The sequence below is a fragment of the Polypterus senegalus genome, chromosome 14, assembly GCF_016835505.1.
Source record: "Polypterus senegalus isolate Bchr_013 chromosome 14, ASM1683550v1, whole genome shotgun sequence".
NCBI lineage: Eukaryota > Metazoa > Chordata > Cladistia > Polypteriformes > Polypteridae > Polypterus > Polypterus senegalus.
Window position 1 is genome coordinate 42,104,755 of NC_053167.1, and position 15,344 is coordinate 42,120,098.

Below are 15,344 nucleotides of genomic sequence, written 5' to 3' on the forward strand. Positions count from 1 at the left end.
TGTAGTGCAGGAAACAGCCCCGAACCTGGGGGCCAGTCCATTGTATGGCCCACTCACGTACACGCCCACCCTCAGAATCAGACAGACGGACGGACGGACGGATGGACGGACAGACAGACAGACACACAGATAGACAGACACACACACAGACGTGTGTAGTTTCTTATACTGATCACGGATTTGCCAAGTCACATTCGCTTGTACTTCCTGTTACGTTACAAATGGACTAAGTTGGTTCGATCGTTCATGAAGTTGCCATGCTCTTTATTTTAATGCATATAATTACATTTTAATCCATGTTGCCCTTAGTTACTTTTGTTAAAAATGTATTCAACGTTTGTAAAGCTCAAATTATTAAACTGAAAAATGTCTTTGTAGTTGTATTTTCACAATCCGACCAATTGTAGAGCTTCCATAATTATTTTTTAATGAATATAATCGAAATCGATATAAAAGTAACCTACGAGTGAATTAACTCAGTAACCATCTACAATTAAATTAGATTTTATATTGTGGCCGATGTACAGTCATTCGAATTTCTTAACTTTAAAACATTACATATAGGTTTACTTCGCTACATAATCTTTAGTACTTTCTGGTAGCATATAAAAATCCTGTACGAGTATCTTCTATTTATAGCTTTCCCCTTTTTTAAGTGCATTGTTAAAATTCATCACATCTTTAAACGGTGTAATTGCCACCCCCACAGCGCCCCCCTTACTCTTCCTCAGACGCACGCACATTCATACACGAATACAGACATTACTCGAACAGTTCGTCACGATAAGTGCACGATCTAGTAATGGTGACACAACACAACTTGCAAGTTCTCTGTAAATGCCCCTTTCGCGAAGGGTTAGGCGAAAAAGGGAGTTCCGAACGAAAAGAGCACGGTTACGGTACAGAGGAAGCCATAGGCAGCGAGCAGCTTCAGTAAAGCAGCTACAGGGGACGCCTGCGCACTGCAGCCCTGCCAGCCTCCTGTCTCAGGGTGTCGATACTGAAGCTGGAACACGAGAGCAAATATATTAATTTGTACATATATAATAACCATCATAATAATAAAGAAACGGATGTGCTTCAGAAAACGAAACGGCTACAGCCCTCCAGATCATTTTAATGCAAAAATTGTAAGTACTGCTTGGTAACGAATGATTGTATTTTGCTAAGAGCGCGGCTGGATGTGGGATTTTCTCCAGATTTAAAAGGTCTGTGATTGCTTTAAGTCGCTCGTGGTTAAATAAACCCTTCATTTCCACTCGATCCTATCTGACGTGTAGTTTAGATGAGCAGCACATCTGCGTGTTCTGTTCTAAGGTTTTCCTGGGTTTAGATCCCCTCCGATTGTCATTGCAGAAGTACAAATGCGTTTCCTATTCTGAACTCCTGTGTGGATGCAGTGTTTTTAAATATCTTGACACTCTTTACATTTTCGTTTTCTTTCAGTTATTCACAGTACGGGGTGGGGATGTGGATTGAGCGTGTACGATACCCGGGCCAGTCTTATTCGGGTTTGGTGAAAAAAAAAACCGAAACGATGGCATAGTTATTTACGTAAGATGAAGTGTCCATAACGCCAGTCGTAAGTGGTGTGCTCATTGTAAAAGCGACATGAGGTTGCTTACACGCTGCTTTTATTCATTCCAGCTTTCTTTTTAAAAGCAACAGCTTAACACACATTGCGGTTATCTTAGGTACACATGAGCAACATGATGTATATGCATATGTGTACGCTTTGGCGCCGTACTTGAAACGTATTTAATCGAACGGATGTTAAAATGTTTTATGGAATAATCTCCATTATTAATCGTCTTCATTTATAATTGTTTTAGCAAAATAACAAATTAAAATGTAAGTGTCAAGGGCATATAGGTGTTTGTTCAGGTATAATTTACTTAACATTGAATCAAAAAACAGGCGTATAAATAGACATTATTATATGTGTAAGATAACATGATTTTTTTATAGCGATTTATTTTCAATGTTAAACAAACTGTTCTTTAGGCTCTTCTCTAACGTGTGTATATATATATATGTGTGTGTGTAGTAAGGCGCGCTCACAGAATTGCGCGCGCCTATCCAGTGAATGAACTGTTTGTGCGCGTGGCGGATTGCGCGCGTCCGGAAGGCGGATAGGGCGGGGGCACGCTAAGGTGTCGCGTGGCGGCGTAGTGTTTGGATAGTTCCGCGCGTGCCGTGTAGAAGGGCACGCGCTTTTGAATTGGTTTGTGTGAGCGAGTGAGTGTGTGTGTGTCAGTGGAGGCGGGGTGCTGGCGGTGGTTTGAAAGGCTGAACGTTGCACAGTGTGAGGACAACGCGCTTTCAGTATTACTGTATTTCCTCTTTTTGCCAGTGCTTTTACATACTGTTACTTAGGCACGTTATAAGGAGGCTTTTAGTTTCGTGTTAAAGGTTTTCCACGTATTGCAAATTCAACTGATAAGCGTATGCTATAACCACAACGTCACACTCAGTCATGAAATATTTGGTATTTCACATTTCAGATAGTTTAATTTTCTAAACAATACTACATATGATATGTGTTCAGTAATTTTAGTATAAAATGTAATTTTAGATATATGAACTTTGTACTGTTGGCAATAAGAGCTTGCATTTCCGGTCACTAAAAGACATGGTATTTATCTGGACATGAATAAATAATTGTCTTTGTTCAAGTGAATGCGTGAACACAATAATTATAACAACTAAAGGTTTAGAATTTTGGGACCAAAAATATAATAAACTATAAAGGCAACACATATGAGCTGATTGTGTCACCAGTTTTTTCACAGAAGTGGGTGATTATCAACACTAACCTTCTAGGCATTTGTAGAAAGATTAGTGGGAGCCTTGATTAAGAAAATGGCTCAATGTCCACCAGCCTTCACAGTTATTATACATACTGTTCTAAATTATGCTCTTTAAGCGAAATGTTGCTTTCTCACAGATACAGTGCCATATATTGGCAACATTGTTACATATGATATCATGTGAGGAACTTTGGAAATTGATTAAAAAAATATCAAAGTTACTTTTTGATGGAACTTTACAAATTAATCTTTTTGGAGTACTAAAGGGACTCTTCTGACCTATTAAGGTCAAAATTGGGAATGTGATTTAACATTGAGAGACTTGACTTTTCAAATTTTAAGTTAATTTCCTGAGTTTACAAATATTAAGAAGTGACTAAGTGTTCTTCCAGGCTTCACCCAGAAGAGGGATAAAACGTATGTCACATGCGCACATTTGACACTTACTGTATGACCGACTAGTCGTGTTAGTAAGACATGTAATTTTTTGGCATTTATTTAGCATCTAGTGCCTCTGAGCTTAGTAAGTCTTTGCAAAATTTTAGTATGAAATTAAGTGTAATATTTAGGGAAATACTTGTAGAAATAATTTTGCAGCAAAGAGCAACTTGTTGAACAGTAATAATATTTATTTCAATAGTTCATTAATAATATTGGAATGTTAAAGAGTGTGTAGAATGCACCAGCCGTAATGTACAAGTCGATCGCTAAGAGACAAATGAGGTTCCAGGGTTACACATACCCTCCTTCTCCCTGTGCAGTGCTCCTGGCGGATCCTCATTAAGTGTCTGTCCCCTCTCAGTCCTGCCGTCTCAAAAGGCTTTTGTTACTCCAGCTCAAGCATGGATCTTGTTGAAAATAGGTAATTTCATAACTTATTGTTTGCCCTACACAAAAACTGAATATGAACTTTTTTGGTTGTTACAAAATAAGCATTCAGAAAAGAGGAAGTTGACTTTTAGTGAGGCTGTCTGCTTTTTAATTCTTTCTAAATATTCATACATAGAAAATGTAATATTTTATTAGTCAGTATTCAAAGTTAGACTATACCAGAAATATTTTCATAGCGAGAGGGACCAAGGGGATGTGACACAAGTACCTTTCTCATTTGATGCTACAGCTATTGTGACTTTCATGTAATTGTGATGAAGCTCTCATGCTATGCCCTTAATAAACTGTCCTATTTTTTGTGAATACGTAGTGAATACCAAATATGGGTATTCATCGCAACCAAGTCTAGCAGGTTATAACTCACAGAGACATGCATCCGGCGGCTCCAACCTTTTACAGTGTAAAGCCTTTCATCTGTTTGAGTACATCCACACCTACCTACAAAAGTGATCAAATACAGCAATGTCAGTTTATGTGGCCTTTTTTCCCCAAAGTGACATGTTTAGATAAAAATAAGAAATACAGTGAGTAGCAAACTACATGATTTGGTGTGACTGTAGTCTGTCACTCTGTCTTGATTCTTTTTTGCATCTGTGCTAATGCTGACAGTGGGATGCATGTTGCTGAGAAGGTTGACACCCTTTCTTGACTAATACATTTAGGCACCGAGTGTGGCCTTTCCAGTCTTCACTGCCATTGACAAAACCTATCTTTGCAGACGGCGGCAGCTCTTGCCTTTTTTTGTTCACTTTGCCATGAAGGCTAGTTTTTCTTTCTTTTTTTTTTCCAAACAGCTTGTTCACCAGGGAAATTGATATAAAAATTGTTAATGGTGACATTTCTCTCCTTGCCAGTGAAAGGTTCGACTAGTCACATCGCTTCAGCCTTTGACAGTTTCTCCTAGTGGTCACTTGGAATCTTTTCGCAAATATGGAAAATCAGTTGGCAAATATTTTCTGTTCATTCCAGCAGCTACCCAATAGCTAAATAACTTTGCATTATGTACTTATTACTCAAAATTGGATGTAAAGACATAGAAATGCAATTGAAAGTGAGTTTGTATATGTTTTCTCAGCTAATTGAAATTACTGGGGTGTCTACAGTTTTCTGATTAATCTATTATTTTTTATTATATGTACTGAAGCAATTCAATTGATTATTATTGATATTTTGTATGCACTTTTTGTGTAGTGGTCTGGATGACAGAGTCAGAGCAATTCACATTTGGGTAGAAACATACAAAAACCTCGATAACAGCAGCTAGATTGAATTTTCTGACCTGAAAAGAATATGCAAATGTGGTCAAGTGTGTGCCAGAGAACAGACAGCGATTCACACCTGGGTACCAGTGTTCAATGGCGTTGTTTGTGATGGTAGTAGGAGGTCTTTTGTATTAAAAAAAAGAAAGAGAAATCTAATCAATCATGTTATCTGAATAGAATTTTAGAGTTACAAGTATGTGGGACTTTACAGTGCAGCTATTTATTAAGCAAGGAAGGATAGGAGTGTGACACACACACTGTGGAAATAATTAATGATTTAAAAGCACAATGGCAACTGACACTGGCCATTGCTCTTCTAGTGTTAAGTGATCAAGAAGTGATGAACCAAATTATGCTGAATGGCCTGTTCTTGTTAAAATATTTCTTATATCCATACATATGTTATTGTCATGTATATTACTACATTTTTTATTTATGTGCATCTCTCTGACATACAAAACTAGAATTAAGTATTAAATACAATAAAGCATCAAGTCTGTTGCATGATGGAACCTTTCTTAGTGCTGTTGTACCATAGCTCCAGAAAACTAGGTTTGAATCCCTGTCTGACCAATGTCTGTTTGGAGTTTTCATGACCTCACCATGTCTTCAGGTACCCTGGCTTTTATCAGATATCTGAAAGATGTGCATCATAGGTTGTTTGGTGATTCTAAATTTACCTTGTATGGATGTAGGTAGTTGTGTGAGAATGTTTACTGTGACATGGCTCCTGGCTTGCACATGATGCTTCCAGGACAGACTGCAGCTGACTGTAACCATATTATTTAATAATAAACTTTTAGTAAAGTGTAAAAGTCTATCCGTGGATTATACTTCATTCTAGGTTACACGGTGACAGTTCATAAATAGGACAAAGTAATCAGAATTTTTATGAACCAACTGTTGTGTGCTATTTTGGCTTTTTCTTCACTATATATTTACATTTGGCTTCAATATTCATAGAATGTTCATGTGTTATTTATTTATTTTTTAATTTTTTAATGAACTCTGAGTTGCTATCATAAACAGTATACCAGTGTGGTAGCTGAAGTTCTTGACGGTTTCTAGGGTTATTCTGAGTAGAGGGTTTGGGATTTTGCTGTGTGATTGTTTATTTCAAAAAGTATCCTTGCTTTTCTTTTCCCAAATGTACAAACACACTCTTCTGTGTTTGCTTTGTGTTTTTCTTCACTGTGATGGATGTTGGTATTTGCTTTATCCAGAAATACTTTCCTTATACATAACCTTTTGCTTGTTTCCATTTTAGGCAGTACACACTTTTATATTTTTGATTAGTTTTTGGTCATTCTCTGAAGTATGTCCTGTGTATAATTCTCTTTGGTTTTTGTCCGGTTCTTCTCATAAAGACACTTAAATTGACAATTTGTTCAAATTAATCCATCCATCCATTTTCCAACCCGCTGAATCTGAACACAGGGTCACGGGGGTCTGCTGGAGCCAATCCCAGCCAACACAGGGCACAAGGCAGGAACCAATCCTGGGCAGGGTGCCAACCCACCGCAGGACACACACAAACACACCCACACACCAAGCACACACTAGGGCCAATTTAGAATCGCCAATCCACCTAACCTGCATGTCTTTGAACTGTTGGAGGAAACCGGAGCACCCAGAGGAAACCCACGCAGACACGGGGAGAACATGCAAACTCCACGCAGGGAGGACCCGGGAAGTCTTTGTATTACTTTGGATTGTTACTATGGAGTGTCAAGATCTTCAGAGTTAAATGCATTGTGGTGCTTTTTGGAGACTTTTACTATGTTTTATTTCTTTCAAAGTTCGTTTTATTTGTTATTTCTATTCTGTTGTTTCCTCATCTTGAAGATGACACGATGCATTTCATGCAACATTTCGCAAACAAAGGAACCTATAACGTTGCATCATTTCACTGTGCAGGCCTCAATTGATTGTATACTTTATCAGATGCTGTTTATTTATTGGGTTGGCACCATGCCCAGGATTGGTTCCTGCCTTGTGCCCTGTGTTGGCTGGGATTGGCTCCAGCAGACCCCCGTGACACTGTATTCGGATTCAGCGGGTTTGAAAATGGATGGATGGATGGATGTTTATTTATTGTGAGATTACAGGTGATCAGTAAGAATATGTCTGTACTTTACTTAAAAAAAAAAAAAGAAAAGACTCTTTTAAAACAGAATTCAAAAGACCATTATGGAGAATTTTAGGTTACCATCTTAACACTCTATACTATGATTTCTTGGTTATCCTTTGAATAAAAGTTCACCTTATTGTTTGATCTTTGCCTTTCTTAGAATATGATTTCTGTTTAGTGTTTACAAATTTGTAGTACCTGAGAAACATTTTTCTAGCAATTCACTCCTTTTCTTTGGAAAGTTGCTCATGTTGATCACTACCAAGTAGTTACAAGCACTATCATACATTAAGGCAGTGTTTCCCAATCTTTCTGGTGTCACAACAGTTTTTTAAATGTCAGTCCCCCGCTGTGAATTTAGCGTGATCATCTTAGCTGGGACAATGGGGTGGTCCACCTCTGTGAATTGTGAGCAATCGTCAAAGCAGTGGTGCAGAGGTCTCACACATTCACCAGAGCATCAAAGTGTTAGATGAATCAAGAGCGATCATCGATGCTTTTCCTACTTGATGAACTAAGCACAATCATCAGAGTGGGAGTTGAAGAGGTCATCCACGGTCGGTTGCAGTCCACCTGTGATGTTGCCACTGAGATCAATCGTGATTATCAGGGCAGTGGGGTGTTTGGGGATGTTTCTTCCATGGTAGGACACAGCCCACAAGCAGTTCCAGCCACAGGTTATAAAATGCTGCTTTAAGTCTGAATCTTCTTTATTTGTAGGGCAAAGAAAAGTAATTACTTTGAGGTTTCACATCCTCTTAGCATTCATAAATACGGGTAATACTTTATAAGAAAGTTTAGATCTTGAGAGCTGAAACATGTAACATTTAAGTATTCAGTGTCAGAATGGTGCTTTGTAAAATGTAACATTTGATTGTATATCACAAACCATCAAATTTAGATGAGGAATTTGTAGATATAGTTGATTTTATTATCCAAAAAGGAACCAGAGAACACAATAAATGGCAACCATAGCATTCACCAAGTAATAAAAATAATAAAAATTCTTAAAAGAAAAAAAAAGATCAGAGAAGGAAAAGCCTTTGAGAAATAAACTGAGAAACACATCTGTATGTTTGTTAATGGAGTAATACTAGTTTTAGTTTAAAAGACTAATTTGTATGATGAATACTCATTTTCTAATATAAATTAGTAGCAGCAGGATAACCAAAATTTATCTGCAGTGAATGAGTAGCAAAATAAATCATAAAAGGAAGCACTACTTTATCTTAAGAAAAAACACTACATTGTTAACCATAAGGCACATGAAAATATGACAGGAATTATGAAAAAAGGAAACTGAAGATGCCTAAGTGTCAGTGTATTAGAGTACAAAAGCATTGGCAATAAAATGTTTTTAGTTTATAGTGGAATGCTCAAGATAATATTATGGAGTGTGTAAGGAACGGCATAGGGTAATAAAACATATGGAGGATTAATTTAGACTATTAGATAAAAAATAATCTATTAATTTGTTAAATTGATATTTTACTTCTTACGTATAGTGACAGAGTTTAAGTTTCCTTTTCTGTAGACAAACTCAAATCCAATTTTATGTTCAGAGTCAAAAGCCAGTAGTCAGTTTAAATCAAGACTTTTAAAATGAAAAAAATTGACAAACAGGGGTAAGTTCAAATTAATAATACCAAAAGCACATTTTTTTCTTTTGCTTTAAACACTAAAACACTTTCTCTCACACTAATATAATCTAGAAATTTGTTTCAATTAATTGTATTTAAATTATATATATATGTGTATATATTTCCTTTCAATTCTTAAACACTAGGATTTTTGCTTTTAAAATGCATTTTTGTCCAACGCTTAATTAGTTTTGTCCTGAACCACTAAATACTCCTTCTTTATTTTTCTTCTGATGAACATAGTAAGGCCCATAAATATTTGGACAACTTTTTTCTAATTTTAGGTTCTGTACATTACCACAATGAGTTTTAAACAAAACAACTCAGATGCAGTTCAAGTGCAGACTTTCAGCTTTAATTCAGTGGGTTGAACAAAATAATTGCATAAAAATGTGAGGGAACTAAAGTATTTTTTTTAACACAATCCCTTTATTTCAGGGGCTCAAAAGTAATTGGACAAATTAAATAACTGGAAATAAAATGTTCATTTCTAATACTTGGTTGAAAACCCTTTGCTGGCAATACAGCCTGAAGTCTTGAACTCATGGACATCACCAGATGCTGGGTTTCCTCCTTTTAGTGCTCTGCCAGGCCTTTACTGCAGCGCTTTCAGTTGTTGTTTGTTTGTGGACCTTTCTGTCCGAAGTTTAGTCTTCAACAAGTGAAATGCATGCTCAATTGGGTTAAGATCAGGTGACTGACTTGGCCTTTCAAGAATTTTCCACTTCTTTGCTTTAATAAACTCCTGGGTTACTTTGCCTGTATGTTTTGGGCCATTGTCCATCTGCATCATGAAACGCCGCCCAATCAATTTGACTGCATTTAGCTGGATTTGAGCAGACAGTATGTCTCTGAACACCTCAGAATTCATTCGGCTTCTGTCCTGTGTCACATCATCAATAAACACTAGTGTCCCAGTGCCACTGGCAGCCATGCACGCCCAAGCCATCACACTGCCTCCACCGTGTTTTACAGATGATGTGGTATGCTTTGGATAATGAGCTGTTTCACTCCTTCTCCATACTTTTTCTTGCCATCATTCTGGTAGAGGTTGATCTTGGTTTCATCTGTCCAAAGAATGTTTTTCCAGAACTGTGCTGGCTTTTTTAGATGTTCTTTAGCAAAGTCCAATCTAGCCTTTCTATTCTTGAGGCTTATGAGTGGCTTGCACCTTGCAGTGCACCCTCTGTATTTACTTTCATGCAGTCTTCTCTTTATGGTAGACTTGGATATCGATACGCCTACCCCCGGAGAGTGTTGTTCACTTGGTTGGCTGTTGTGAAGGGGTTTCTCTTCACCATGGAAATGATTCTGCGATCATCCACCACTGTTGTCTTCCATGGACGCCCAGGTCTTTTGCTGCTGAGTTCACCAGTGCTTGCTTTCTTTCTCAGGATGTACCAAACTGTAGATTTTGCCACTCGTAATATTGCAGCAATTTCTCAGATGGGTTTTTTCTATTTTCACAGCTTAAGGATGGCTTCTTTCACCTGCATGGAGAGCTCCTTTGACTGCATGTTGTCTGTTCACATCAAAATCTTCCACATGCAAGCACCACACCTCAAATCAACTCCAGGCCTTTTATCTGCTTAATTGATAATGACGGACTTGCCTACACCTGCCCATGAAATAGCCTTTGAGTCAATTGTCCAATTACTTTTGAGCCCCTGAAATGAAGGGATTGTGTTAAAAAATGCTTTAGTTGCCTCACATTTTTATGCATTTGTTTTGTTCACCCCACTGAATTAAAGCTGAAAGTCTGCACTTCAACTGCATCTGAGTTGTTTCATTTAAAATTCATTGTGGTAATGTACAGAACCAAAATTAGAAAAAAGTTGTCTCTGTCCAAATATTTATGGACCTAACTGTATATTTATTCTGTTCCCTTTTTTACACTTTAACCCTTGCTTTCACTTTTATGTAGGAAATATCAGGCCTGAAGTCACACAGTGACATAAATAAATGCATTTAATTACAGCATAGGAGTGATGCAAACCACAACTTCAGGATGCAATGCTGGGAACAACAAAATGTAAACACTGCAAAACATGTTTAAGTGCTTCCAGATCTTGACAAATACAAGATTTTGTTATTTTTTATTCTTATAACATTTTAGTTTTCACTCTTGAAGAGGGCAGCAGCATGCCAGTAGCTATAGGGAATTTCTAGGTCATACTAAATGATTGGGAAATTATGGACAGTGAAGTGATACAAAATATTAAATGGACAGTGAAGTGATACAAAATATTAAAAGATTAAACACAAATTGTACAGATATTCATTCCCAGGGAAGCTATTGGTTACATTTATTCAACTATTATCATTTATTTTTAGTAGGACAACAGAAAGTGTAACGGACTTTGTAAAAGATTGGAAGTTAACCAGTGTTTATTGTTATATATATAATGTAAAATAATGTAGAATACACCATCCCACTATTACCGATCATTTATGCTACTTGTATCATTGATATGTTCAGGAAGCGGTTATTAAGGACATGATAGCAAAGCAGCCACTGAGCATGGCCATGCTAACTTACAAGTGGCACATGTATTTAAAAGTTCTGTTTAATCAGAATGCTGACATATGTCTGTGAAGATTCTCAGTCATCCAGGTGCAATTATCTGGTAGTTGAATCATGGCAACTGGACATCGTTCTTGTTAGGTAGATACGTTTCACTGCTCATCTGACTGAAGAAGCTGCTTGAATGAACAGTGAAACATATCTACCTAACAAGCAGAATGGTAACATTTTATGTAATATATTATTATTTTGAGTAATACCCAAACGACAAATTTTAAGATTATTTCCTAAAATGTGACAGATATTAACTAAACGGAAACAAGTAACAGATGTGCTGATTATTTCAAAATCTGCCAGACCTTGCAAAGTTCCCCCGGATCTGCAGAACTTTGAATCCACATCAGTCAGCAGTCCAATTTTCTTCTTCTTCTTTCGGCTGCTCCCATTAGGGGTTGCCACAGCGAATCATCATTTTCCATATCTTTCTATCCTCTGCATCTTGTTCTGTTACACCAATCACCTGCATGTCCTCTCTCACCACATCCATAAACCTTCTCTTAGACCTTCCTCTTTTTCTCTTGCCTGGCAGCTCTATCCTTAGCATCCTTCTCTCAAGATACTCAGCATCTCTCACCCTCAGTTCCACTCTCTTTGCATTCCTCCTCTCCTCCTGCCTCCAGACACGTCTCCCCCCTCTTCTTCTCCTTCTTATTCTTCCTCTTTGGCCAACAGTAGCCCAATTTCCGCCAGCACCCTGTTGGCTAACAGTACTGGTGGTGGTCGTTGTTAACCCGGGTCCTGACCGATCCAGTATGGAAATTTGTATTGTTGTTTGCATGTTGATTTGGCAAAATTTTACAACGGATGCCCTTCCTGATGTAACCCTCCCCGTTTATCCAGGCTTGTGACTGACACTGGTTTGTGCATCCCCTGTGGCTGGGTTGCAGTCCAATTTTCTGGTAAAGGTAAAAAAAAAAAGGTGTAATTTTTAGAACATCAATTTGTATTTATGTTCTATTTAGAACATTTATTTGTAAATACTAACACCAAAAAGCAATCTCCTTACTGTTTAGGTAGCCTGCTTACAACAGTACACATCTTACGTTGAATGCGATTAAAAGGGTAAATCTGGAAACAGACAATTCAGCTGCCAGTGTTCCACTTTACCCTGATGGGATGGTAGGAACTTCCTTGGGCTTTTCAGCTCAAAGGCAGAAGGCTACAATGTTTGTGGGTTGCTATTTTTAAATTTCTCCCAGTGTGGCCTACATGTTTGTCTGGATTAATTTTAATAACACTAGTGTTTATAGAATTATATTCATTTTTTATTTTAACTTTATTAAGTTTCAAATTGCAAAAAGAAAAATGCAATTTTGTTTCTTGGGAATCAAAAATATTTACTGAGGAACTCCATAAATACTCAAATAGAAGCTCTAGGGATTCAGTTTACAGTGTGCAGATGATGCAGAGTTACTTTAAACACAGTTATGGTGGTGTTTTTTCTTAGTTGGGTGCTTTTAGAAAGGGAACTCCAGAAACCTCTGGGCTGGACAAATCTTGTCAGACCTATTCTCTTTTAAGAAGTTCTTGTAACAACAATATTAAAGTGAAAATTAAATGGATAATTTTAAGGTAAATAGTTAAAAAAAACGTAAATGCACAGTAAAGCTTTGGAGCTAGAATGCACACCCTATGGAAAAGACTATGAAATTTGAACTGTGCAATAAAGTTGAATCCGTCACCTGTGTGGTACGCTACAATTTGGTGAACACCAATTTTTCTGTTTGTATCTTGTTGTAAATACTTATTTCAGGACTTAAGAAACCTTTCTATACAGGTCCAATGCTGAAAGCTGAGAACTGATAATTTATTCATTGAAGAAAATAAAAAATATATTTGCTTACACATAATTTAAATTTGGTAATTTGCTGTTACATTCACCAAATAGTTAACAGGTGTAAAGGGACTACTTTCATGTTATGTAGGGTATAATAAAGTACATGAAACAATTGGAGTGCCTGTTTAATGTGTTGGAGGTTAGGGTAACACTGATGCGCCTTGTTCCTAAGCTGGTGGATGAGTGACATCAATGGGTTTTTTCAGGATGTGGGGAGGAGATCAAGTGGCAGAGGATGTGGGGCTTGTTGAGAGTACAATCTCAAAATCTTTTGCCCAAATGCCTTTCAAATTGGTCCCTTTAAGAAACATTCAGTTCTCATGCATGTAACAAGGTTGCAAGCAAAATGAAAAAGTTTATATCTAACTGGGTTGGAATTATAGTTTATGTATAGTTTTTTTATTAAGTTAACTTGAATACTTTTTAAATGTGGTGTGCACAGTATCCTACCTAATGATTTTTTTTTACTAATTACATCACTGGAGCAATTTGATCTATTTCCAAAGCAACTGTCAATCCATATGGCCTGTTAAGTTCTGTTTTGGGCAGGCATTGAACATATCTCACACATTTTAAATACATTAGATATTCCGCACAGACCACAATATGGTGTGTTACCTTGATATAGGAAATGCAAAATTCGGTCCTCAAATTTGTTTACCTAATTTAAAAATAAATTCTTCATTTTCAGTCACACCTTGCCTCCAGCCACATCCTTCATTTATAGCCTGCCCTTGGTCACTCTTTATTATTTTGGCTTCCTTTGACAACTAGAGTAGTGTGCAGGGAGTGTATGCTTTCTGATTCAGTCCTATGCTTATTTGGGTTCATTAGGTCTGATGTACTTTGTGTTTCACCTGCAATTGCTGTTTGTATTTTTCTTTGTTTAGGCTCTGTGACATTTTTTCTTGTTTAGTTCTTATCTTACAATTCTACTAGTGTTAAAGTGTGTTTTATATACTGACCTTCACTATGAGGCACTGCTGTTTACATGACACTGAAATGATAGTAATAATATTACTGCACTACTATGCAATAATAGTGGTATTATTACAGAAATATAGTATCTCTTTTTAAAAAGGAAAAAGCAATGTTTCAATCACATGGTCAATGCTTTTCCCAAAAATTATCAATTTGAATAATAATCAAGACAACGAACGATGTATGCAAAGAACAAGTGAATTTTACAAGTGATTCCCAAAGCCCTTTGTTCTTTGACATTTAATGAACAAGTTTAAATTACTGCTTTGTTGGGCTCCTTCCCAGTGTCCACATCAGAAAAGCTAGACTGTCAATAACAGGAACAGGGGTATCATGTAATTTAGTTGCCAGATATATATTTTATTGTCACACCAGACATGTGTAAATGTAAAAAGAAAATGATACAGAACAGAAAAAAGTAAGAAATAATGAAAAACTATAGAAGGGTTAAAAATGTAATTCTTTTTTTTTTTTGCATAATAGAAGAATGGTGAATAGCAAAAAAAAAAAACATAGGAGTTAAAACAACTTATATAGGAGGTGGCAAAAAATGAATAAGTGTTGTTTTCCAAGGCTCATGGAAGCCCATGAATTGGACAGGCACTGAAATGGCATCCTCCAGATGCACAGAGAGCGTTCTACAACAGTACGTGTGCTTTAGTGTGCGGTAATACAGTATACCTATCCTAAGCCACAGTTTGGGGTTTCTACACTGGATTTACCAAGTATTCTCAAAGAGGATACCCACTGTCTCCCAGTACCCAGCCATGTTAAAACGCCCCATTCCTTGCTATTTGACACACCCCAGAGTTGAACCAGATAAAAACATCATGTGTATTCCTAGGCCACTTGGGTTGCATATTACCTGGAAATTTACTGCAGAGAAAGCTTTTCAACAGATGGAATTCTCGAAGTGTGAATAGGGATGAGTGTTGTATCCACTGCACTTACAATGCCAGGTATTCCTGCAAAGGTGTGAAAAACAATTTTAGGCATTGTATTATTATTATTTATTTATTTTTATGTATTTGCCTATAGTCTTTATCCAAGGCAACTTAACAACATTTGACAAACAATTAGTTAGACTTCGCAGTGGTAGTGCTGCTGCCTCGCAGTTAGGAGACCTGGGTTCTCTTCCTGGGTCCTCCCTGCATGGAGTTTGCATGTTCTCCCCGTGTCTGTGTGGGTTTCCTCCAGGTACTCCAGTT

The 15,344-nt window shown here is 37.1% G+C and overlaps 1 protein-coding gene across 6 annotated transcripts in view; it reads left to right on the forward strand.

Annotated features, from left to right (window-relative positions):
* Positions 1 to 738: 738 nt before the first annotated feature.
* The window catches only part of rgs19 (regulator of G protein signaling 19), a 135,841-nt gene continuing 121,235 nt past the window's right edge, over positions 739 to 15,344 (forward strand). For 4 of the 6 annotated variants that reach the window (XM_039734739.1, XM_039734741.1, XM_039734742.1 and 1 more), the window contains exon 1: positions 739 to 1,130. In XM_039734739.1, coding sequence (XP_039590673.1) covers positions 1,074 to 1,130 — 57 coding nt within the window. In that variant the 5' untranslated portion in view covers positions 739 to 1,073. Of the gene's footprint in view, positions 1,131 to 3,617; positions 3,673 to 15,344 lie in introns of those variants that run through there. The other 2 variants (XM_039734740.1, XM_039734744.1) reach the window with 2 other exon arrangements.